Source organism: Vespula vulgaris, chromosome 4 (genome assembly GCF_905475345.1).
Source record: "Vespula vulgaris chromosome 4, iyVesVulg1.1, whole genome shotgun sequence".
Taxonomy (NCBI): Eukaryota; Metazoa; Arthropoda; class Insecta; order Hymenoptera; family Vespidae; genus Vespula; species Vespula vulgaris.
Genome location: NC_066589.1, coordinates 545932 through 570537, shown reverse-complemented (window position 1 = coordinate 570537; position 24606 = coordinate 545932). Strand labels below are relative to the sequence as shown.

Sequence of the window (24606 nt, the reverse complement as noted above, 5' to 3'; positions counted from 1 at the left end):
TCTCGCAACCCTCCGCCTCTTTCTCCGCCTCATCTAACTCGAGCGATCCCCTCTCTTCTACGGCACAATGAGTTCTTCCTCCTCGTCATCGTAGTTGAAAAGCAGCATAAGCAGTCGTACCGCAAACCGTACAATGTCTACAAACGCGTACCATTAAATCCTGTTTCTATAAAGGATTCTTTACTTCGTTCGTATAGTCGACGACCATTTTGATTCATAATAAAAAAAAAAAGAAAAGAAAAGAAAAGAAAAACAATTAATACTACATGTATACGATAAAGACACGCGGATAAGGACCAATTGGAATTGAAAAAGAAAAGAGGTGGGAGACAAATCACGACCTCAATTACGATACTGTGTTAACTCGTATCGCACGTTTTTCTAGTGTTAAGTGCGTCAGAACGTAAGAAAGGATTCTTCTCTATTCTTCGAAAGATCCTTTCTCGAGAGAGAGAGAGAGAGAAAGAGAAAGAAAAAAAAAGAGAGAGAGAAAGAAAAAGATACAACGTTAATCGAAAAAGAGAACAAAATTTTACGAGCAAAATTGTGCTCGTTCGTTCGTTCTCTCTCTCCCTCTCTCTCTCGCGTACGCGCGAGAGAGAAAGAAAGAGGGTCTGTCGAAAGTGCCGTTTACCATGTAGAAGATCGTACTGCAGGCAAGTCTCCTCATATTGTCCTACGATAGGTTAATTATAGCCACACTGCCCGTACGGTCCTAGGCCTTCCCAAAATAATGATTGGATCAGCGTAGAGACCGAACCTCCTCCTTTTACTTCTTCGTTCTCTCTCTCTCTCTCTCTCTCTCTCTCTCTCTCTCTCTCTCTCTCTCTTTCTCTTTCTCATTCTCCCTCTCTCTGTCTCTCTCTCTCTCTCTCCAGTTCATTCGCTCTCCTATGGGACACTTGTATACCGCGTCTAACCCTCGTACGTAGCGGTAGTACAATATTCGCAAGAAAAACAGCTGTCGATGGTTTGTCTCGCAAAGAACAGCTGGAAATTCAGTCGTGCGCGCCATTTCTTCTTCGTGTTAATACGTACCTCGGTCGTTTCGATTCGTTTCACTTCGGGTTCAACCACCAACTCAGATCCGACCAATTGATCTTGGATCAATTTGATTTGTTAATTAAATACGAAGTAGATTATGTTTACTAGTGGGGGATATGTTTACTAGTGTTGTGGTTTTATCTTCTTCTAGCTGAAAGTTGTTGGGTTTATGTCAAGAATAAGACACGAGGTGTCAAGGTTGTTTTTAATGATGGTTTCTGTGTGATTAAGAAAAAATAGAAAGTGTTCCTTGCATACTTCTTTACCGCCGTAAAGATTCTGGTTTGTATTATCGTATTTTTTGTATTATCGTTAATTTTGATCGATAGATGAAAAATGAAAGATCATTGAAAGCATCAAAGATTGGACGAAAGATCACTGAACCGAACCAACCAATTTCTTTTTATTATTGACGAGTTTCTTTTGCTTATCATTAGATGAGAGACTTTAGTTTTGTTTATAGATTTATTATTAACTGCATGATATATGATTTTAAGTAATACGAAAGTTTGTTTATCTTTCGTTTGTTTCTTGTACGTTAGATGGCTGTAATTCAAAATACTAGAACGAAAGTTTAAGAAGTATTATGGAACAATTCCATGATATAAGCGATGAAAACTTAAACATAAGTGATGTCAGTGAGTATACATTATTCTTGTATCGTTTTAGCTGTGGATTATGTAATATACTTGGATTCATTTTCCTTTGAAGTTGAAGTCATCCAAACCACCGACCCTGGTTTTGTGGAATCTAACGGGCAGGTGGATCAAGAAATGGTCGATATGGGAGGAGCGCGGTTGGCTCAGCCCTACGTGGAAATAATAGAACAACCTGCGAGCAAAGCTTTGCGTTTCCGCTATGAATGTGAAGGTAGATCTGCAGGTAGTATACCTGGAGCCAACAGTTCGCCGGAAAATAAAACTTTTCCTACTATAAGAGTAAGTGTAAATAACAAGGAGAAATAATCCATTATATTTTATTCGATTCATATAGTACGTTATCCAAGGTAAAACAAAACTATTTCTTGCAGATAGTAGGCTACAAAGGTCGAGCTGTGGTAGTAGTATCTTGTGTAACGAAAGATTTGCCGTACAGACCTCACCCTCATAATCTTGTTGGCAAAGAAATATGTAAACGAGGTGTCTGTACTCTCGAAATTTCATCTGAAAACATGACAGTTACCTTTGCTAATTTGGGTATTCAGTGTGTCAAAAAAAAAGACATAGAGGAAGCACTTAAAATCAGAGAAGAAATTCGCGTTGATCCTTTTCGAAGTAAGTGTTTCAAGAAACAAAGTATTCTACATCTTAATCGTTTTAAATACTATCGTTATTACTTACGTTATTACTTTCATTATTGTAGCTGGTTTTGAACACAAAAAACAGCCTACCAGCATTGACCTTAATGCAGTAAGACTGTGTTTTCAAGTTTTTTTAGAAGGATCGCAAAAAGGAAAATTTACTCATCCGTTATCACCTGTAGTATCAGATCCTATTTTTGATAAAAGTAATTTTTATACTTTTTTGTTAATAACTCTCGTTACAAACGTAATTTTTTTGTCTTACATGTATGTCATTATAGAGGCAATGTCCGATCTTGTGATCAACAAGTTAAGTCATTGCAATGCTCCTGTTGCTGGCGGTATGGGGATGATTCTTTTATGTGAGAAAGTGGCGAAAGAAGATATTCAAATTAGATTTTTTGAAGAAAAAGATGGACACGTTACATGGGAAGGATTTGGAGATTTTCAACCATCTCAAGTACACAAGCAGGTACAAAACTTTGCTTTTGTTATTATTGTAAAATTGATATTGTTTTCCATTACTAAATAATTTATTATAATTAGACAGCGATCGCGTTTCGAACGCCTAGTTACTGTACACAAGAAATAGAACAACCGGTACAAGTTTACATCCAACTGAAGAGGCCATCGGACGGTGTGACAAGTGATCCGTTACCATTTGAGATGTTACCATTAGGTACAGGTATGCCTGCTTTCTGGTCTTTACGGAAAGCATTTGCTCGTAAAAAAGCAGATTATAGTACGTTTGGTAAAATTTTAACAACCGAGGCTACTATGTTTCCCAATGTAGTACCGAAAGTGCCTTGTAATATCGATGAATATAATAATAATGATTTTGACATAAAAAGATCGAATAATAAAATTTCAGTGCTGCGTGCTCTGAATGACTTGTACAATATTAAAAATACTACAAATTCTTGCAACGGAAGTACTAACATTGATCAAAACAATGTAAAGAATGTTGAAAGTTTTGTGAAAAATACTATTGATTATGAAAATAATGAAATATCAATAGATTCTAATAATATGATGAAAGGAAATATAAAAGTTAATAAATATATTACTGGTAATGATAACAGTAGAGAGAATAATACATTTTCAAACGATTATAGAGAAACGGTCGATAACCAATCAGAAATTATTTCTCAAACAAAATTAGAATTAGCAAACGATATAAAATGTTTAAATAAAAACACGAGTAACTTTAAACATAAATCTGATTGGTTTGATTATACGGAAGTAGGAAAGTGGGTACAAAAGAGTCAAGCGTCTTTCAAAGAAAAAGAAAATACAGCTGAGATTAAAAGCGAGATGGAGGATGGTAATAAATCATTAAACGATTTGATATCGCAAGTGGAGGAGTTGGATCAAATTTACGCAGATACCCATACAAAACTGTTACAAGCTGCTCTTGATCAAAATTTAGTTGAACGATCTATGGACGTTGATGTTTGTGATAATCAAACCTATACGAGTCTTCAAATGGCTATGAAAAATCCAATAGAGTTACTTGATATACCTGATGAAAGAAAATACGAAGATGTATCGACTCCAAAACAGGATGTATGTGTATCAGTGACTTCTTCGCCAATAACAGCGAAAAGAGACGTGACACAAGAATTTGAAGAAAGATTACCTCCCCTACCACCTAAACGTATACGTAAAATGTCTTCGATGCCTGTTTTACCACGACCTACGTCCTCTCAACCAATAATCGAATCTTCCTCTGAAGCTCCAAATAAAAATTTACCATCCCTGCCTGGTACCTTACCCAAACAATCGAAACAAAGTCTCTTTTCTAAACTATTTGCAAAGAAGATGAAAAAGGACAAAGATATCACTTCCAATGTACCCACCGGCAATAATAATCGTTTGTTTAATGCAAGCGAGAGTGCTTCGTTTTTGTTAAAGAGTACTCAAGATAATTCTGCAACACAAATGTCTAGACATAGTATTGCAAGTATATCTAGTGTTAAATCTCTTACGCTAGAAGGTGATGAAACACCACCTTACGGGGCTGACTTGACTGAAGCCGAGCACTATGCTCTTTATACCACTATGGCACCACATGCAACAGCGTCTGAATTCGATGAAATGTCTTTTTATTATAGTCCTGTGGAGGGAGGAAAAATATTAACGGAAGGAAAAGGATCTTAATATTCGATAGAAAATATTGATTGTCTGTTTTGTTTCCTTTTTTGTTCTTGTTTTTTTTTTTTTTTTCTTTTTTTTTATTTTGTTTCCAAGTATACTGCCATTGAAAGTGTTATATACCTTCTTCTTTATGATATAATCGCATTAAAAATATTCAAAATTTGATAAAGATTGTATTATACTGTTGCGATAATATCGCATTTTGTAGCATGAAATATTTTTACAAGACATTTCTGCTTTCAATTTTACATTTACAATTTTGCATTTTCATGCTGTAATATAACTTTATAATCAAGGAGAAATTTTGAGAAACTATTAGGTTTAAAATTACGTTTTTGAAGATGCATATTAGTAATTTGATGTGGTCATTTACCGCATTTGTTTATGCGGTTTAAATATTTGCATATTGTTATTTTTATAAATGAAAAAGTCGTTTACGTGTTTGACGTTTCAGACGCTGTTTGCTAATGGTATAAATTGTAAATGCCGCCAATGAAACTTGTTGTTTGTTATGAAAGAAAGTAAAAACCATGTCTAGTCAAGTTTTATAGTCCTGTTGAAAATATTAAATTTGTCAGATTATTACTATCTTAATATTTATAACTTGTTATGTTTAGTATACTATTGGAATTTTTTTCTTGCTTATATAACTTAATGTTATAATTATTTTGTTGCTTATTATTTGAGATTTTGTAAACTTTATCGTGTAATATGAGTATTTATAGACTTTATAGGATATGGTTTTTGTTTGTTAGTAGAAAAAATTTTAATGAACAATTTATAGGACTTCGAAACATATGGGGCCTTTGTAGAAAAAGCTAAATTTTCTTATTAAAATAACTGATTATTAATATACAAAACTTTCTAGATGATCGTGATTCGTTCAGGCGAAAGAGACAAAAATTTAATGACAGCCCAAAAGCGATAGTCTTGAGACATATACAGGCAGAGGCTAAAAATAGTGAGTATTTTTCTAAAATCTATTACAATTTTGGAGCTTGTCTGGGGATGGATTGAATAACATTATTGATTTCATTCATCATCATTTAAACATGTCCAAATATCTATAGAACAACACAATGTTGTATGTTTATGTAAAACTCTGTCTTCTTTCTTCTTACTATAATGTATTATTTACTGCTTAATTTTTCACGTGAAAAAGTATTGAATGTTTCTATGTACGTGTGCACACACAGACGTATGTATAAAACAAATTCTACGATCAAAGAGCCAAAGAAGCCTATTTTTTATGCTATTTGCTCGATCTATTTTATACATCTGTTAATTGTTATAAGAAACAGAAAAATTACCAAAAATTGTGAACCACTGCAATTTTCGTAAGCAGGTTTATGCTCTTAAATATTAAACGATTCAGTGGTTGTATATCTTATTATATACTAACAATTCTGTTCCCTTTTCACTTTGAAAGAGTATCATTATAGTTGCATTTAATTCCAATACAATGGGTGATAAATCTTCTTAAAGAAAACAATTATACAATTGCTTGCTAACGACTTTCATAGTGGAAAGGAATTAAAGATTAAATACATACATATTTTCATGTATTAACAATCTTTCATTTTATACTTTTTTAAAAATGTATTTTATATAAGCCTTTGTACTTGTACTTTGCAATTTAAGAAGCAGTGACTTTGTGCACTTTGGAAAAAGTGTATTGTATTTTTGTATTTGCAAACAAAACGTAATATTATATAGAATGCTTAGATCATTGCATTTCTATGATAATCTATAAAATATAGTTATATTTGTGACATTGATCTTTAACATGATTTGTGACAATAAATACCTATTTCTGAAGAAATGCTCTGCTCTTGCAAAATGATGCTTTTAAAAATTTTAAATGACTTCATTATAGTAATTTTACTATATAGTCTTAAAATCAAACAATGTGCAATATTTGTATGGTGCAATTTTTATAGAATGCTTCTCTAAAAAGCGATTAAGTAAAAGAATAATATGGATAATGTGTATAAAGTGCATAATATACCTATACAGATGTATGATCACTTATAATTAGTGGCATAAATTAAATGTTGTATATATTTATTCCATGAACCTGTTGAACATATTTCAGATCAAATACACTTGTGTATAGGAAATACAGGTACGAATATCTCATTATTTCAGTGTTTTGAGTTACAACTTTTTGTTTTGAGTTATAACACTAATCGTGTTGTGTAAATGTATATTTGTTGTCCTTCTTGTATGAGTTAGTAAAATAGTGTGCAATGTAGAGATAGAAACATGTAACTAGATTTTTCATGGAAAGATTTTCATTACCTGAAAACTCATTTATTTCATCACCTACATATATACTTTGTTAAATTTGTTAATTATTAAGAGTTATTTTGTGAATAAGCACATTAATCCACATTGCTTGTTATTTCTGATAACAAAATTATTCCGCTATGTGTTATGCTTTGTACAATACTTGATCTTTTACTTAATCTTTATTTGCACAAAGTTGCCATACTTTTTTTTTTATGATAATGCATTACCAGTTTGCTTTAATTTTATTATTTTATAACGTATAATGACATATTAATTAGATCATATTATAGGTCCTGCAGCGACTTATCAACCTATGCAGTACTTCAATATTATAAAACCAGAACCAACGGAAGCAGTACCACCATTTGGAGGTATTGTTACAAGTACAGGATCTTATTCGTTACATCCCATAGGCACATCGCCTCAACCTCAATCGAATGTGCAAACACTAAGGTTTGCACTTTAATACAATATTTTTATTTTTCATAATATCAAATTGGTTATACTGGATTTATTTTACAGACCTCAATTATCACCAGGTCGAACTCCATCACCTATGGAATATAATCCATATACTTCAACCGTAATGCAACCACAACTGTCACCTCAATATCAACCATCAAGCTCTAACGTAACACAGCAACCGTCAATTGGAATACATGTGCCACAACAATATTCGTTTTTACAAAATAATTTACAAGATGCAGAACAATTGATAGCACTAAACAAAATCACTTCGGAACAACAAAATACCGGTCTGCAACCTATATATAATGATGGTAAAATTACTTATTACAAACTGTTGTTTATATTTCTTTTTTATATGAAAACTAAAAGCCTTCATTTATATATTTTATTCTATAGATAATTTAGCAAAGATAGATGTGGCTACTGGTTTAGGCATCGATGGCCAGCAATATTTTGATCTGAATTTAAATTCGGCAGATTTAGCAGAATTCCCAGTTTTTGATACTACTTTGTCCACAAATTTATTAAGTGGATTATCTATATCAGAATATACAAAGGTATATATATATATGTATATTTTACATATTTATCTAGTAAAATTAAATAAATATTACTTTACAACCATTCATCTAGTAAAAATTAAATGTTAAACAAAAATTATTTTCCACAATGTAGGATGAAGCAAGCGAACATGCAAACTTGGAAGCAAACTGTGTTGAAGATAACAATATCATGACCGACAGTTATACTAACTTAACAAAAAATACAATTCAAGAATTATGTAGTTTAAATGATATATATAAACCTACTAGGAGCCATGACAATTAAACAATTCCGCATATGTTGGAAATCTACTTGTAAAAATTTGATGATATTTCTGCATGGAATGAAGTTAAGTGTGTATAAATATTTTCTTTTTATGATTAAAGTCACGGTACTAAATGCAACGATATTATAGATATTCGGTTTTTCTTTTCTACCGATTTTTACACTGATTTTAATATACTAACAATAATCTAAAGTTTATTAATTGTAAATTCAACCATGATAAAGCAGCGATTTTTAGAAATTTTTTCATTTTCAATATGTGCTCGGTATCATGCGTGTGTGCGTGTCTGTGTGTGTATGTATAATACATACATGTATATACGTGTATGTATGTATGTGTGTGTGAAAATTATTTTAGCAATTAAAAAAGAATCTACGACTGTGATGGAATTACAATGAAAGTAAGAATTTGTACAGATACATTTTAATCAATGTTCTTTATAACAGGAATAAAAATTGTTATGAATATATAGAAATTTTTATTTCTAAAAAGAAGATAAATCTAAGAAAAGAAAATCATAGTTACATCAAAGATAAGTTATATTCACATGTTGTACAATGATTGATTGTAGGAAGTAAATATTTTATTAAAAAAAAAAAGAAAAGAAAACTTCTTTCAGAAGACATGCTCAACATAGTAGTACATGCAAAAATGTACGCGATGTTATCAATTATATTAAACGTAAAAATAACTTGTAACAATTCCGAGAAGTATAATCTATCAGTCAACATGATTATCACTTCTCAATAATACAATTACAATCTCAACATGTATAGAAAGTAGAATTTATTATATATTAAAAAATATTTTTGTAAATATACGTATTATGTTTTTTTGATACGTAAACATGTGCATACATTACACATTTTTCAATTTATGTTTATTAATTTTGTATAATTTAAATAATTATTTTAATAATGTCAATTAGAAACGATTTCTTCTTCGTCCAAATAAATTGCAACATTTGATTATTTTATAAAAATTATTATAAAAAGAAGTTTATATTCTATTGTTGTTGCTATGTTAACTTGTAGTAAATTATATTTTTCATGTTATACATGATGTAACGTATCTCAATAATGTGTTATTATATTATCGTGTATATGGAAAAAGAAATGGAGATTATACATACAGATATAAATACATATATATATAAATATATATATATTTGGATTATATATACAATTGTTTACCATTGTTGTATACTTGTACGTACGAATTATAAATATCACGTAATCTGAGAGACATCTTATTTTTTAATAATCAACTATCAATAGTCATTGCAGTGTATCGAATCATATCTCACTTGCATTTACATCGTTCAGTCTCAAAAACAAACTTATTAACACTATCATCATAATATAGTGCAGTTTATACAAGTAGACGAGGACAATGAACGTTCTTTAAAACGTTTTCTATTTAAAAATGTATATAAAAAATTATACTTACATACTATATAATTTTTTAAATATTATACGCGATGAATAGTATATTCTAAGTGTGATATGGATTTCAAATAATGATATGGAAGTAAGAAGTAATGTTCCATAATGATCGATTTATAATTTTTTTTATTTTTCATAAATATACCGATAGAAAAATAACATCATGTAAATACTTTTTAATCTAAATGGGAAGAGATATTCTCCTTCACACACTAGTGAAGAATAAAAAGGTACATCTGTAATGTTTTTCAAAATGTATTTACTTAAAAATACAATGAAAGTTTCAAATCTGATGGAATGGGCAGAAAATGTAGTCTGTGGTGTCGGTTACTGTTACGTCGAGAGAGAGAGAAGAGAGAGAGAGAGAGAGAGAGAGAGAGAGAGAGAGAGAGAGAGAGAGAGAGAGGGGGGGGGGAGAGAAAGAGATGATGCGATGGTATCCTGTACAAAAGTAGTTTGAACAAGACTTATGAACACACAAACCAAATTCTTAGCCTAAGACTTTGTTTACGTTTAAATCTTAAAGATGTGTATCATTACCAGATTTTATCTCAAAATTTTGTATTTGCTTTTTATTTTTATTTTTCTTGCTTTTTTTATCATCTTCATGCTTACCTAACAAACGTAGGGGGATGTAACGGTTATCTGGGCATGTTCAGCCTGATTGATTTTAAGACCCGTTAGCACCAGTAAAGTTTAATTTTCTGAATCGCGTTGTATACTCGAGTAGAGAACAAAATGTATCTTGTATATTCTCTGGCTTCATCTAGTACACAACACAAGTCTTTTCTTTCTTTTTTTTTTTCTTTTTTCTTTTTTTTTCCCTTTTGTTTTTCTGGTCATGTTGCAAACGGGGCTTGACACTTCTCATTATATTAATAAAATTAAATAGACCTATGCTTATAGTGTACGTATAGTATACTATGAATTCTAAAGTACTTAGTTTTCTCTTTTCTCAGGCATTCCATACTTTAAGATAGTTCTTTGTCAACAATTAGAGTCAAGGTACTATCTTGAAGCAAGCACGTGTACATTACAGTAGCAGTTTTGTGTATAAAACCGTAGTTGTGTTTTGTTAACAGAGAAACTGCCAGAAATGGTATGGCCCGTATAATATTATTAATAAAGAATCAGCCAGGCGATCTTTTCATATCGTGTGCCTCTTTGAGTGCGCTCGCACCCTCATTCCACACCTTTTTTTTTCTTTCTTCTTTTCCTGTCTTTTTCTTATTGATCTTTCGTAGGTCTAGGATACACACGAACGCATGCACGCACGCACGCACGCACACATATACACACACACGATCGCACTTACAATCGTGCACGAGAATATAAGCACGAAAGACACGGTCCAGTCCATCTCCTTAGGTTTCATACAGCCAATTCTTTTTCTTTCACGGTCATATGAGACATGGCAGTCTATAAAACCGCGATCGTTCTTCTTATAATTTATTTTTTTCATTATTATTATTATTATTATTATTATTATTATTATTATTATTAATATTATTATTATTATTAATATTATTATTAATATTATTATTATTATTATTATTATACCCTTATTTTTATTTTATTTTATTTTTTTCATTCAGATATTAAAACTCATTGCTACTTTACGAGAACGAATTGATTTATCCGATCTAACTGTGTTTTTATTTAACTATCTCATTCGAAAATATTTGTACATTAAAACGTGGGACATCGTCTCGCATTCAAATTATCGTTATCTTTATTTAATTATTATGCAGCTATGGTACAATGGTATCGTAACCGCAATGTCTCTTCACCCTTCTTCATCTTCATCTTCTTCTTCTTTTTCTTCTTGTTTAACAGTCTCCCAAAAAAATAAGTGACAGCATAGACGCATCTCTGTTTGCAACTGATCCACTAACTCTTAATACTAAATGTATAAAGAGTATCGTCGCTTTTTGACCGTGATGTAACTGAGTGAATCATCTTTATCAAGCATAAAGAATGATCCCTATATTAGAGCGGCGTTTAACAGATCTTTTCTTTTGCGGCTACATATTAATCATGTGTCACCGTTTATAAGATACCGATCGTAATGAATGAAAAGGAATCACTAGGAATACCCCATCACTTGTTCTCTGCGACAGTCAACGAGAATCACTGCTATGAGTAGCCCACGACAATGAAATCGAAGTAAAACCACAGTACATAAAAATACAATTGAATACGTTCAAATAGAGAGAGAGACAGAGAGAGAGAAAGAAAGAAAGAAAGAAAGAGAGAGAGAGAAAGAGAGACAGAGAGAGAGAGAGAGAGAAAGATACAGAATGAGAGAGAACACTGGAATAGGGAGAGTTATCGGATCTTCTATGCTATCGAATACACGTCGTCTTAGCGATAATAAAATACCTTTTAAGATTTCATAGATTTGCCTACTACACGTTATATTCCCTCTATTTCAAAAGTAACTGCGAGAAGAAATAATATAAATATAGAATTGAATTTTTGTCTTTTTTTTTTCTTTTTCTTTCATATTTTTTTTTTCTTTTTTTTTACGTGTTTCCATAAGAATAGAATAGAATAGATTACATCCAACAGAAATGGAACAACGATGGAGCGCAGTAGCAGCAGCATCAGCAGCAGAGCAGCCTTTGTGAGCTTCGGGGATCGGATATATAAATGCTCTCCCTACTCGCTATGCCCAAGTCTAAAGAGTAACAACCTCCCCGCATTACGTTACGTTACATTACGTTAGATAATATTATCGTTAATAATAAAATGTTTCTTATTTCATAACTTTATACATACTATGTATAATTATTATGCAATGTTTAAGTCACACATTACTCATCCATACTACCTGGCGCGAACATTGCATTTACATAACCTTAATATGCCTGTCTCTTTATTGAACAGGAGCACGAAGCGGTGGGGTTTTATTTTTTTTTGTTTTTATTAATTTTTTTTTTGTTATATTTATTTACGAATTTCTCTAATATATACGTCCGAATGTCGAGAGATGTCCGTACGATTTGTATCATTATTGATTTTTCTTTGTTTTAATTTCTGTGTTTTTTTTGCCTCAGTTACGTTTCGTTTCATTTCATTTCGTTTTTTGTTTCTCTTTTATGCACACGTTCTCATGCACCACTTAATTTTCTCTGCGAGCCTCGCGCTCCTGCGAAGACACTGCTATTACACGTTGAAAAGAAAAACTCAATCACACGCACTAGGTGAGAGACATTCGTCGAACTATAAACTTAAATTTGATTTCAAATGTAAAAAAAAAAAAAAAATTAACGCCCACAAATGTCCATTTTACACTATTTAAATACAATAGAGTTTTTTTTTTTTACTTTTCTTAGATATTCTTAAATAAGTTTTCGATAAAAAACTGTCCCTCGCAGAAAGCCAGATGACGGCAAATACCAGTTTAGTAGGTGGTTCATATTAAAGCGGTATATTCGTCTCGAGGACAAGCAGCAGCCATCGAATATACCAGAGATTTTGTTGGTATATTAAGAAGGGGCCTAAGAGACATATATATATATATACACACACTAATCTATATATATATATATATATGTATGTGTATATGTATATCAGATTTAGTATTAGGTTTTAATGCCGTCCTCAGGACAAATGTACAATTTTCGTGCGAACGACCTAACAGTATTTGGTTACGGCTAGTAGATACCAGAATTGCGAAGAGCCAAGACAGTAGAAAAACGCGACTGCATTAATATAATGCGTCAGCCCGACACAACTCCGGTGAGGTGGTAATTTTATTTCGTAGCTCAGGAGGATGATCCAACGATATGGATTTGGACACGATCGATATCAACATTGCTACCAACCACTCAATATGAGAGTAAGTGTTTGCTGAGAAGACTGCCGAAGATCGACGATGATGCCACGTGCCTTCCTCCCGTTTTACTTACATATTGTTCTCCCTCTTTTCATTATGCGTCCTCCTCTTCATCTTCCACTTCTTCACCTTCACCTTCCGCTTCATCTTCTTCTTCCTCTGTATAAAAAAATATTATCACGTTAATTATCGATTCCTAATAATTTTCAAATCATAACACGCGTACACGTATACATACATATGTATATGTATGTATGTGTGTGTGTATGTGTGTATGTATAATTAATTAAATAATTTTTTTTAATTCTCACTAACCTTCTCCTTCTTCTAAATCTTCTTCGCCTTCCGGTATATCATCCTCTTCGTCATCTTCCTCACCATCTCCATCCACTTCCTCCTCTTCTTCAACCTCCTCTTCTATTTCTTCTTCTTCTACTTCGCCATCTCCATTTTCCTCTTTTTTTTGTTTCTTTGCTTCATCGTTTTTCTCCTGCAATTAATTGTACTATTAAATCAAATACAATATTTATAAACAAATATATATACATACATATACATACATACATACATACATACATACATTCATATATATATATATATATATATATATATATATAGAGAGAGAGAGAGAGAAGGTATAGAGATTTTCTCGTTTTTATTGAATCTTTTTTTGCTATATCGATACAATCGATAATATCAAATATGGCGGGAAAACTTACGTGTTCAACAACCATGTCGATTTTATCGATATAAAAATCTTCATTTGTAAGTAATAAAACGAAGTTATGAGAAATTTTATTAGAAAAAATACAATCTTATCATGTTCGTCGCGTTATAAATGGAATTGTGTTAAGTATAAAGTATATAAAGAATCAAACTAGCAAACAAAAGGAAAAAGAAAAAAAAATACAATTGAAAGAAGGCGAAGTCAATTAGTTTATCATTCTTAGTTACTAAATAAAAAAAAAATATTAAGTGATTCCCAATTATATCAGACAAGTGAAGATAATATTCTTAGGAAAAGAGAAACGTATAAAATTTGCATTTTGCATAAATTTTGGATTACTTATAAAAAAAAAAAAAGAAGAAGAAAAAACTTATATAAGAGTCGTTCTACATATAATACAAGAAAATTTTCATTTAAAGTTACTATATAAAATTAATTTTTAATATGCATTGCTTATCAAAAACACGAGTCAAACGTCTGAACCGATAAATGTCAAATTTCTAGAAACAAATATCTGACATAAATGATGAATTAAAAAGATGAAACCTATCAGGGTGAATGAAGCACCTTGTTTGTTACGCTCTTGACCGTCCCTGAACATTACTAACAGCGTATCCGCGCGCGCTCATGTATCGGCAATAGTCAGAAAGAGAGAACAGATGGAAGAGACACGTAGACCAATGAAAAAGCTTGTAACGTCGAACACCGTGATAGCGGAGAGCGACGATTGGCTGATGAAAACGAAGCGACGCACTGGTAGTTTACGTTAAGAGAACCACCGCCGTGTTCGTATTGCGTGAAGAAGCTTGGTCAAAGTGTAAGAGGGGAAGAAGCCCACGAGAATGTAGCGTGCCTATTGCCGGCCGGCTATCTCATTCTAACAGCACCTTGTCTTTACTCAAACCAAAACGGAAAGTTGCGGTTTGAAACCATGAAGATAAATATTTTGCCGAAGAACATTCAAGACGGATCACCGACGAATCATCGCGAGAAACATTTATTAATTCTCTATAAGAAATTTCTATACAATTTACATATGATTTTAATCAAATAAAAATATCTATCTTCGAAAAAAAAAGAACAAAACAAAACAAAATAAAAAGTGGAAAAAATTTACGAATTACACGAGTAAAGAAATCGATCGAATGATACAATGAATGTTTTCACGGAGGGAAAAAAAAAGAATTCCATTGTCTTTAATTGCTCGTCATGATACGGTCATGTTTCTTCGAAAGACGAGCAGATTATGTGTACGGATTCGTCAAGAACGAGTATATATGTATGTACATCGGTAGTCTCGTTAAACTTCGAGCGAGTTTCCATAAAACGTCGCTAGCGGCAACGACACGACGACGGACGCGACTAACGACGCGCGCGCGCAAACAGTCGCGCTTTCGCGCAACGTGATACGCTCCCGTTATCCGAAGACGAACGCGCACGATTACCTATCGGTAGCGCTAAACAATCACGAGGTCTTGCCAGATAACCCAAGTCGTGCATAATCTATCGTACCGGGTCTACTCTTTGATCGCTTTTCTCCTACGTTTCTCGAGAGAAACTAACGACGAATGAAGAAGAGCGTTATGTAATTAATTCGAGATGTATACATTTTATTATTACGGCTGAACCTAGCAATGCAAGAGGAAAACTCGTTCAAATGTGGATTCGTCGTAATGTCTTTTTTTTACGTTCAGTCGCATCCATCTTCTAAAGGAAACGTTTATTAATTATGGTCAAGGTCGGAGAGACAAGATGTTATTAATAAATATGTAACAATATGACAAAATATGAGAAATGAATGAATCAATATATGTATATAATAGAGTGTGTGTATATATATATATGCTCTATTGTGATAGATTAATGAGAGACAACTATAAGGTATTGTATAAATATAATAAGGATAACTCGAACGTATCAAGATATATTATTATACATTCAACATAATATCCATTAAAGTAAACAATTCTTTAGCGAGCAAAACTAATCGTGATGATATCTAGTTACGATGAGCCACGTAATGGAATAATTTGTATTTGTGTCGCAGCAGCAAAGCTTGCGATCGAAATTTAAGGCGGGATTCTCAATGCTACGATGATAACCACATAAAACTGATAGTTTATTTTTAGGCTCGACTGACCATCGATTCACAAACGTTTCCTATCGCAAAAAAAGAATGAGAAAGAAAGAGAGAGAAAGAGGGAGAAAGAGAGAGAAAGAGAGAGAGAAACGTTCTCTTTTCTTTTCCCGCCACAAGACTAATATAAAAATATTCACATTTTTTCGAGAAAGATCTTCAACTTTGCATTGCTCTGTCTCTCTCCTTCTCCTAAATGGTACGACCTTTCGTATTTGGCGCGTCTTTAAAAGAGTCAATAAGGCGTAATATCGATCGTTGGTAACATTATTGTTATATTTTCAGGTCATGAATAAAATAATAATTATAATAACAATAACGAATCTATTTGTACACACAACGATCAAAAAAAAGAAAAAAAAAAAAACATTTACAAAGATTAAAAGAACTTTTTTATCATTCTTCATATTCAAAAGCAGTATAGAGCCCCAAACAAAAAAAGAAAAAAATAAAGAAAAAAGAAACGAAAAAAAAAAAAGAAAAAGAAATAATGACCATTCAAACAAATATTAATAGATTGATACTTCGTACACATCAACCGACGAAACATAATCGAACGGACGAATGTTATTTCGAAAAGAATTAGAAGGATTGATAACAATCGTATTAACCCGATTATAGAATTACGAATAGAACCGAAGAGAGAGATATGCGATAAGTTCAACGAAGAAGAAAAATTCTTCCATCTCTCTCTCTCTCTCTCTCTCTCTCTCGCTGCTTTTTTTTTCCCCAGAAAATCATACGAGACGCACGGGAATCGACCTCGAAGCGAGTCGGCGCGGCGTTCGGCGGTGGTTCAGAAGCGTAGGCTCAAAGCGTCGGCCCCGCGCGCGAGCGTGCCGCTTCCACGTGACGTACGCGACGGCAGTGGCGGTGGCGGTGGCGGGCGCACCGACGCGACGCTAAGCGCTACCTTCGCCTCCCTCTCGCGCCAGAGTTCACAATCAAGTATGAACAATTTGGAAGAAGGCGCGACGAGCATATACGAGAAAGAAAGAAAGAAAGAAAGAAAGAAAGAAAGAAAGAAAGAAAGAAGAGGAAAGAGGAGAGAGAGAGAGAAAGAGATAGGGAGAGGGAAAACTCTCCGAAGTATATTTTCGCGCCTGAATGAAATAAGGGGAGGATGTACGTTGTTATTTTCCAAAGCTTTAGCAGACGAAAGACGAAAGTGTACTGCGATCAATTAGTCGTTCTAAAAATAACATTCAACTCCAATAGAGATAACGAGAGACATGATTTTTAAGACAAAAAAAATTATCACACCGATGTTTTCTCGAAAGTTCATATAACGAATAGTCGCTGTCTTTTTCTTTTTCTTCTTCTTCTTCTTCTTCTTCTTCTTCTTCTTCTTTAGCGTCGTTCGTCGACGTCGTCTAGTTGCTGGCACGGTTACTTCGCGAAAGAGAGACAGGGAGACAAGAGAAACACACGGGGGTATTATAATGCGCGGCTTTGCCGCTAGTCGCGCGCGCGTGGGGTTTTCATTGGCGAGGGAAAAAGGACGCGGCGAATGTTAGATATTACGAAGAGATGTGTGTACAAGCTAGAGCGCGAAGCGTGTGTGTAGTCTATTCTCTCTGTCTCTCTCATTCGCTTTCTCGTTCGCTCTTTGCGTGACTCGAGAGAGTGTGTGTACGTTAAAAGAGGGAAAGAGAGAGGGAGAAAGAGAGAGAGAGAGAAGGAAGGAAGAACGAAGGAGAAACGAAGAGGGATAAAGAAAAGTCCCTTGGCGCGATATTTATACAATTAAAACTGTAAACAATTTCAAAGGAACGTATCGGTCAAAGGAGATATATACGCGTTGCCCTATCGATCGGTCCTATTCGCCGGACACGATTAACCCGCTTACGGCGAATTATCGATCAATTACGACAGCGAGCGGGAGGGAGAAAGAACGTGAGAATGACGAGCGGTAGGCGGAGGGAGAAAGAGAGAAAGAGAGAACGAGACAAGCTACGTTAAGGTGGGAGGGGAGTGGCACGGAAGAAGAAAGAAGACAAACGGATAGAGAACGAGAGCGAGAGAGATAGAGAAACGAACGCGGGCTTGGTTTCGGGCGCCATAATGGGGGACTTCGAGGAAGGTGGCGTCGTCGTCGTCGTCGTCGTCGTCGTCGTCGGAGTCGTCGTCGGAGTCGTCAGATGGGAAGAAAAAAATATGCACATTTTTATACTACATCTTAAGCGACGAGAAATAATAGAGGGAATTGCGTAGCCAATGAACGAAAAGTTACACATAGAAAGGAACGAGACATCGAGATAAGGAAAAAGAAAAAAAAAATCGCGTTCTATCTCGAAGCGTCGATGATGGGCGACGTAGAATCCGTCAACGAATGTAGCTACATAAAGAGGAGAGAAAGAAAGGGGAGGGGGGAAGCACATGGTACTATAAAGCATCGTCATCGAAATGTAGAAGAATATATTGAAAAAGTTATGGTTGCAAATAGCCGGACGATGAGAGAAGGGAAAAGTCAATGGTAAAAGATGCGAACTTTTATCGAATATTTCGAAAATGGAAGAAGGGAGAGATAAATAGATATAGAGATAGAGAGAGAGAGAGAGAAAACAGAAGTAATCGGCTCGGTGGCGTACTCGTGGCGGCCACGCGACATTACAATGGCGTCCCTTACCTCGATTCACGTTTTTAGCAGTAATTTTCTAAAAGGGAAAACAAGGAGACGAGTTCTTTCGATAATTAGAAATGTCGACGGCGATGAAAGGTTCGATTGCGTATTGTGAAATCGTTTCGAAGAAATGGACTTTATCGTAGAAAGTAGAAAGGGAGAAAAATGCCGGCCGGCATTGTGCATCTTCAGTTGCGCGCCACTACCGCCACCGTCGTAGCGCTACCGCCACCACTGCTTATGTCGCCGCCGCCGCCAGAGGCTACCGATGTTGTCGACATAGTCATCGTCATCATTCACCATCACCGTGTCTGTCTTCTCGTCATTTCGTTTCGCGTACACATGCTTTATAACTGGTGCGCTGGCGCACGCGCCCGCGCATACAGTCATAATAACATACACGTTATATACGTATGTAGATATATGTAATAATACAAAATATAAATATACATATATATGAGTATGTACGTGTGTATGCGTGTGGGAAAAGGCAGGCGGACGCGCGCGCGCGTGCATGTATGTATGTATGTATGTATGTATGTATGTATGCGCACATAGAGAACGATAAACGAAGATACGGCGCGCGAGATCACGGAACGTAAGAAAGCTTGGCGGGCGACGAGAGAGAGAGAGAGAACGAGAGGGAAGGGAGGGAGATAGAATAAGCAGAGTGAGAGGCTACGCTTCGCGTACGCGCACGTAAAGCTTGTGAACGTGGAGAGGGAGAGAAACGGACGCAGGAGCGGGAGAATAAGGCGGCACGCGCGCACGACCCTCGACTATATCCGCGATATGCATGCACGTAAGGATTCGTAGGCAAAAAGAAGATAGCAAGGAAGGTGTTTAGCTTGCCTGTTCCCTCGCTCGTTTTCGTAGCTTCTTGCACGCGAAAGAGAATGGATGGATGGATGGATGGATGGATGGATAGGATATAGACGCATGGATGCATGCAAGCATGCACGGATGGATGGATAAATGGATGGATGGATGGATGGATGGATGGATGGATGGATAGATGGATGGATGGACGGACGGACGTAAGAGCATCGTCGCGGCGACGCGCGAGAGAAATCCAAAGGACCATCACAGGTGTTCGTAGAGTCTCTCCCATAAGATTTCGCGAGATTGATGGTAGAGAGAAAAAAAAAACGAGTGCTCTCGTTTGGACGGAATAAACGATAGAGATAGAGAAAGAGAAGAAGAAAATAACGAAAGACACTTACCTCGGCCGGCCTCTTGATTCCTTTGATCTCACACTTCGCGTCCGCCGAAGCCTTGTCGTTTTCTGCCACCTTTTCTACAGCGACCTCGTTATTTTCCTTGGTACTCATGTTGATAGATCAATTATATGTGATTCGTCTTCACTTCGAATCCCGAGATGCCTCTGCTTGCCTGCTTGCGTGTCCGCTTACGGAACGGCGAGAGAGAAAAAAAAAGATAGATGGTACGTAACGCGTTAAACGAAACGCTCAGTCCTCGCGCGGCGTCGGTTTCCGGCGAAATGCCCGAGAGAGCAGCGTCGTCAGGCGAAGAAGACGGACGGGGGAAGGGAGACCGCCAACCTGGAGGGAGGGAAGAGCGAGTGAGAAAGAATGGAGAGGGGAACGGAGCTAGAGAGGGGGAAAAGAGAGAGAGAGAGAGAGAAAGAAATAGAGGGAAAAGAGAAGAGCAAGAGCGAGCGGTAAAAAGAGGGGGAAGAGGCGGGTGCGAGACAGAGCCGAACCAGTCAGAAGTTAGAGAGAACCGTGTTCCGAGGACCGTGGTGGCGCGAATAGCGCGAAGCGGACTACTACCCGGTCTCTGCTCGCTCTAGTACATCCAACCTGGCTTTGTTCAAAAATGAAGATGGCGCGGCTTTGAAACTCGATAAATCCCTGATTGGTCGAAAGCCTTATACTACACGGAATCCTATCACTGCGTCTTATTGGCAACTTTATAAAAGCGCATAATATTTTACGATTTCTGCAAACTATTTTCCAAATAACGCTTCCGTACTGTCTATAAAAGAAATAAAATATCGCTTAGGACGAGGGGTTCGAGAGTTCGTACCCCGCATTGGACGTCTGCTTCGAGGCTTTGTCACTCGATTCAAATAAGCTCTGGCGCTGCGATCCGTACGCGGCGATTTTGGACACCCCGTCTTTCGTTAAAATCGATAAATATTGCCCTCTTCAAAAGGAAGCGTCTCAAGCTATCTTAGAAAACAGATATAATCATAATGGTAAAATGGAGGATATATCTTTCTAACTTACTAATAAACACGTATCGACGCGACAGCGACGATACGCTTTAGAGAACGCGCTCCCGATTATTCTATAGATAGATGATTTTGTAGAGAGAGATAGAGGGAAGGGTAGAGATAGCGTGTCTTTCGAGTTACGCAGACGCACCTGCCATCTTAAAATTTGAGGTTGGAAAAGACGCGTTCCAATCTTGTTGCAATCAAAATATTTTTCGTCGTTTATAATTATCTAAATGTGTAAATCGTAACGATCAAAAGTTTTAAAGATTTGATCTCTCGTCAAACAAATATCGATGATCGAATCTTCTTTCTAAGAAATAAATTGACAAAACTATTACTTGTTTTGAGAAAAAACAAACAGCTGACTTTAATATGAGAACATAGTTGACTTCACGAAGTTGCGTGAATTGTTCTAAATTTGCAATATGCCTACGCATGTGTCGACAGTATTATATAATCGTAAAAAACATATCTATTTCTGTATAATTTATTTTTTTTTCTTTTTGGAAAAAAAAAAATGAGAAAAAAATCATATTTATGACGTATACTTTAATATAAAGTTGATTTTATCGATTAAATGTCGTATTTGGATGTCCGTCGTTGAGGCTATCTTTGTATTATCTATTTATAAAATATTCAGCATTTAGTTTATCCATTGTTGTTTTACACGAAATATCTTAATTTTTTATTTTAGACGTGTTATAAATATAATAGAAACAAATTTAAAAGACACGTTTTGACAACGTTTTATACAACGCGAGTAATAGGCGCATGCGCACATGTCTGTCCAAGTTGACTTCCGTTTCGTAGTACCTTCCTTTTCTTTCTAAACGTTCAAGATGGTAGGTGAAGTTTATATTTTATCGTGTCTTCGAAATCCGTTGTTAAATTTTTAATCCTGTGTTTGTATCGTTTATAAAAAACAATGCGGTTAAAGAAATAATATTTATTATAATTCGGAATATATATTTTATATATCCTCGTGAAAATAACACATTGTTGTCACTGGCGAACATAACCTTTGAAATACACGAATGTTCAAGTTCCTACTTGTTTTTTATATACGAATGATAACGTGTAGTCAAACAAATTTTGCGAATAATATCAGTGAAAAAATCTTTAGGCTATTGGTTTAAGTTGTCCTTGATATTAATGTTAGAAAAATGTATATTCCACACGATTGTCAAGTTTTTCTGTCCTAGGACTATAACTTTATGTGAATATTCAAATGTGATTTATTTATAGGTAAACGTTCCGAAGCAAAGACGTACTTTTTGCAAGAAATGCAAGGTACACAAGCCGCATAAGGTGACACAATATAAAAAAAGCAAAGAAAGGCATGCGTCACAAGGTAGAAGACGTTATGACCGTAAACAACAAGGTTTTGGTGGTCAAACGAAACCTATATTCAGAAAGAAGGTACGTTTATCTTACGGATTATGTTATATACATATAATAAAGAAAAATACGTAATATTTGTATAATCTGTGTTTGCGTTTAATATATTTTCATTCATACTATCATTTCAATGATATAATTTATTATCAATCAGCGTAAAGATTTGTTTTACAATAATATTTATTTTTCATCGACAGGCTAAAACTACCAAGAAAATAGTGTTAAGAATGGAATGTACAGAGTGTAAGTACAGAAAACAAATTCCTCTTAAAAGATGCAAGCACTTCGAACTAGGTGGTGACAAGAAGCGAAAGGTAAATACATATCAACAATTTTGTACATACCTGAATTCTCTTTTAAAATACTAATCTTTGATATATTATTATTTTCAGGGACAAATGATTCAGTTCTAAATGATTTATTTTATGCTATGTTCTGTATATTTAATAAGAAATAAAATAAATCTTCAGAATTTTTATATTTGTTTATTTTATTAAGAGTGATTTCTTTTCTATATAACAAGTATGTTAACGATAGCATGTTTGTAATATTCAACGAGTTAGTCACCTTGATTCGCAGCTGTATCTGCCACGTTTGGTTTGGTTTTAGAAGATATATGTTGAGGAGGTTTGCTGTTATGGTTAAAAGATAAAAATGCTGTTACTGTCGTGTAAAAATGCGAAATAGAAAATTATACAGCAAATGGAATGAATGTTCACAAGAAAGATAAAATTTATCCTAAGAATCGTATATCTATACAATTTCAAGAAGCAATGAAATAAAGATTTATTGATAAAATTAGACTTACTCCAAAACAGTTGGATCCAGTCCTTCTTGTTGTACTTGTAATTTGACAGATTCTTTTTTTACACCAAAATGAATCATTGTAAAATATTTATCATAACGAGGATCTCTTTCAACCTGCTGTGTAGAAGATTCATTGCTACTAGATTTATTTTCCTCTACGTTATCTGGTTCATCTATTTTTGAGACCTTCGCATTCTCAGATTTAACTTCATTGTTTTCTTTGACGTTATCATTTTGAATGTCTGTAGTTGGTTGCAAGTCTGGTATCGAAGATAACTGATATAGAAGATACATGATATTAATTAATAAATAGATTTAATATTTCTGACAATCAAAAAGTTCTGTTAATTTTTTTTAAATACATACCCGAGATTCTAGAATTGCTAGAGATGCTTCCACTCTTTGAAGTTTATTTTCAAATTCAAATAATTTTTCTTCGCATGATAGCGCAAATTTATTAAGGAAAGTTACGGTATGTATAATAAAATGATTAATAAAAGAAATTGTTCTTTTTTGGTTTATTGGTGGAACCTTTAAAGAAAAAATAACGTTCTTACTTAATCATTAAAACTAAAATAAAGATAATATTAATTTCAAGTTATACATTACATGCAAAGGAAAATGTATATTTAAATATTTCCACCTTTGTGTAATCGATAGTAGGCTCGATAATAGGCATTTTATAATCATTCATCCTGTATATAAAAGTAATTTCACATGAATTTTGTGAAAGCAGCAAGTGTCAGATTAAGAATCATATTTCCATAGATCATTAGTTACTGGTTGGTTAACTTCATTCGTTTTCTTAACTTTGTGTCGACATCTGTTAATGTATTTCAGTACTTACAACTATATATTGAATATACTCTTCAAATAAATAAGATGTTATGTTTTAAAATTATACATAAAAGAAGATAATATTTATCAGAAAATATTATCAAAAAAATCAATGTAATCTCTTTTACAAAAGGATAGATCATTTAACAAAAGTTTCGACCTTTCTTTTATCTAATGACATAGAGTATCAAAAGATAATTACAGAAGTACGTCCACAGTTGGAAAATAAGCTTGATCTATTGTACAGTAGTCAATGATTTCTTTAGAAACGGTCTTACAAGGTCTAAGTCGACATAAACGGACTCAAATGACACTTTCTTTTTTAAATTCATGATAATTTATGGTTTTCAAAAGTTTCATTAACGGAAAATGCCTTTACTTAGAATTTGGAATTTGATTTATAAAGAAGATTATATGAACTTTGAAATAGTTCTATTATCCCCGATGCCGTTAGCAACA

The 24606-nt window shown here is 34.3% G+C and overlaps 4 protein-coding genes across 17 annotated transcripts; 2 read left to right on the top strand and 2 right to left on the bottom strand.

Annotated features, from left to right (window-relative positions):
• Nucleotides 1–2: 2 nt before the first annotated feature.
• LOC127063048 (embryonic polarity protein dorsal-like) lies at nt 3–11795 on the top strand. Of its 12 annotated transcripts, none has more exons than XM_050992295.1 (13): nt 687–1326; nt 1587–1682; nt 1756–1982; nt 2075–2318; nt 2407–2550; nt 2626–2816; nt 2891–3023; nt 5370–5462; nt 6597–6626; nt 7084–7246; nt 7316–7572; nt 7658–7818; nt 7937–11795. In XM_050992295.1, exons 2-13 carry the CDS (start codon nt 1631–1633, stop codon nt 8087–8089), a joined length of 1848 nt encoding a protein of 615 aa, XP_050848252.1. In that variant the 5' UTR covers nt 687–1326; nt 1587–1630; the 3' UTR covers nt 8090–11795. The 12 variants fall into 12 exon arrangements, with proteins under 12 accessions (XP_050848243.1, XP_050848246.1, XP_050848247.1 ...); XM_050992294.1 differs by having other exon boundaries at nt 2891–3029; XM_050992296.1 differs by lacking the exon at nt 6597–6626 and having other exon boundaries at nt 691–1326; nt 2891–3029.
• On the bottom strand, nt 9775–20663 carry LOC127063067 (glutamic acid-rich protein-like). Its single transcript, XM_050992348.1, has 3 exons — nt 20087–20663; nt 13692–13866; nt 9775–13535 (listed from the first exon to the last, which is right to left on the bottom strand). The coding sequence occupies exons 1-3, from the start codon at nt 20192–20194 to the stop codon at nt 13471–13473; spliced, it is 348 nt and encodes a 115-aa protein (XP_050848305.1). The 5' UTR covers nt 20195–20663; the 3' UTR covers nt 9775–13470.
• A 402-nt stretch (nt 20664–21065) lies between these two features.
• LOC127063069 (60S ribosomal protein L44) lies at nt 21066–22981 on the top strand. 2 transcript variants are annotated; one of them, XM_050992352.1, is made up of 4 exons: nt 21066–21084; nt 22351–22524; nt 22701–22817; nt 22896–22981. In XM_050992352.1, the coding sequence occupies exons 1-4, from the start codon at nt 21082–21084 to the stop codon at nt 22914–22916; spliced, it is 315 nt and encodes a 104-aa protein (XP_050848309.1). In that variant the 5' UTR covers nt 21066–21081; the 3' UTR covers nt 22917–22981. The 2 variants fall into 2 exon arrangements, with proteins under 2 accessions (XP_050848309.1, XP_050848308.1); XM_050992351.1 differs by lacking the exon at nt 21066–21084 and adding an exon at nt 21806–21947.
• On the bottom strand, nt 22969–24115 carry LOC127063064 (WASH complex subunit 3). 2 transcript variants are annotated; one of them, XM_050992344.1, is made up of 4 exons: nt 23954–24115; nt 23677–23841; nt 23312–23586; nt 22969–23135 (listed from the first exon to the last, which is right to left on the bottom strand). In XM_050992344.1, exons 1-4 carry the CDS (start codon nt 24002–24004, stop codon nt 23063–23065), a joined length of 564 nt encoding a protein of 187 aa, XP_050848301.1. In that variant the 5' UTR covers nt 24005–24115; the 3' UTR covers nt 22969–23062. The 2 variants fall into 2 exon arrangements, with proteins under 2 accessions (XP_050848301.1, XP_050848300.1); XM_050992343.1 differs by having other exon boundaries at nt 23920–24087.
• Nucleotides 24116–24606: the final 491 nt, after the last annotated feature.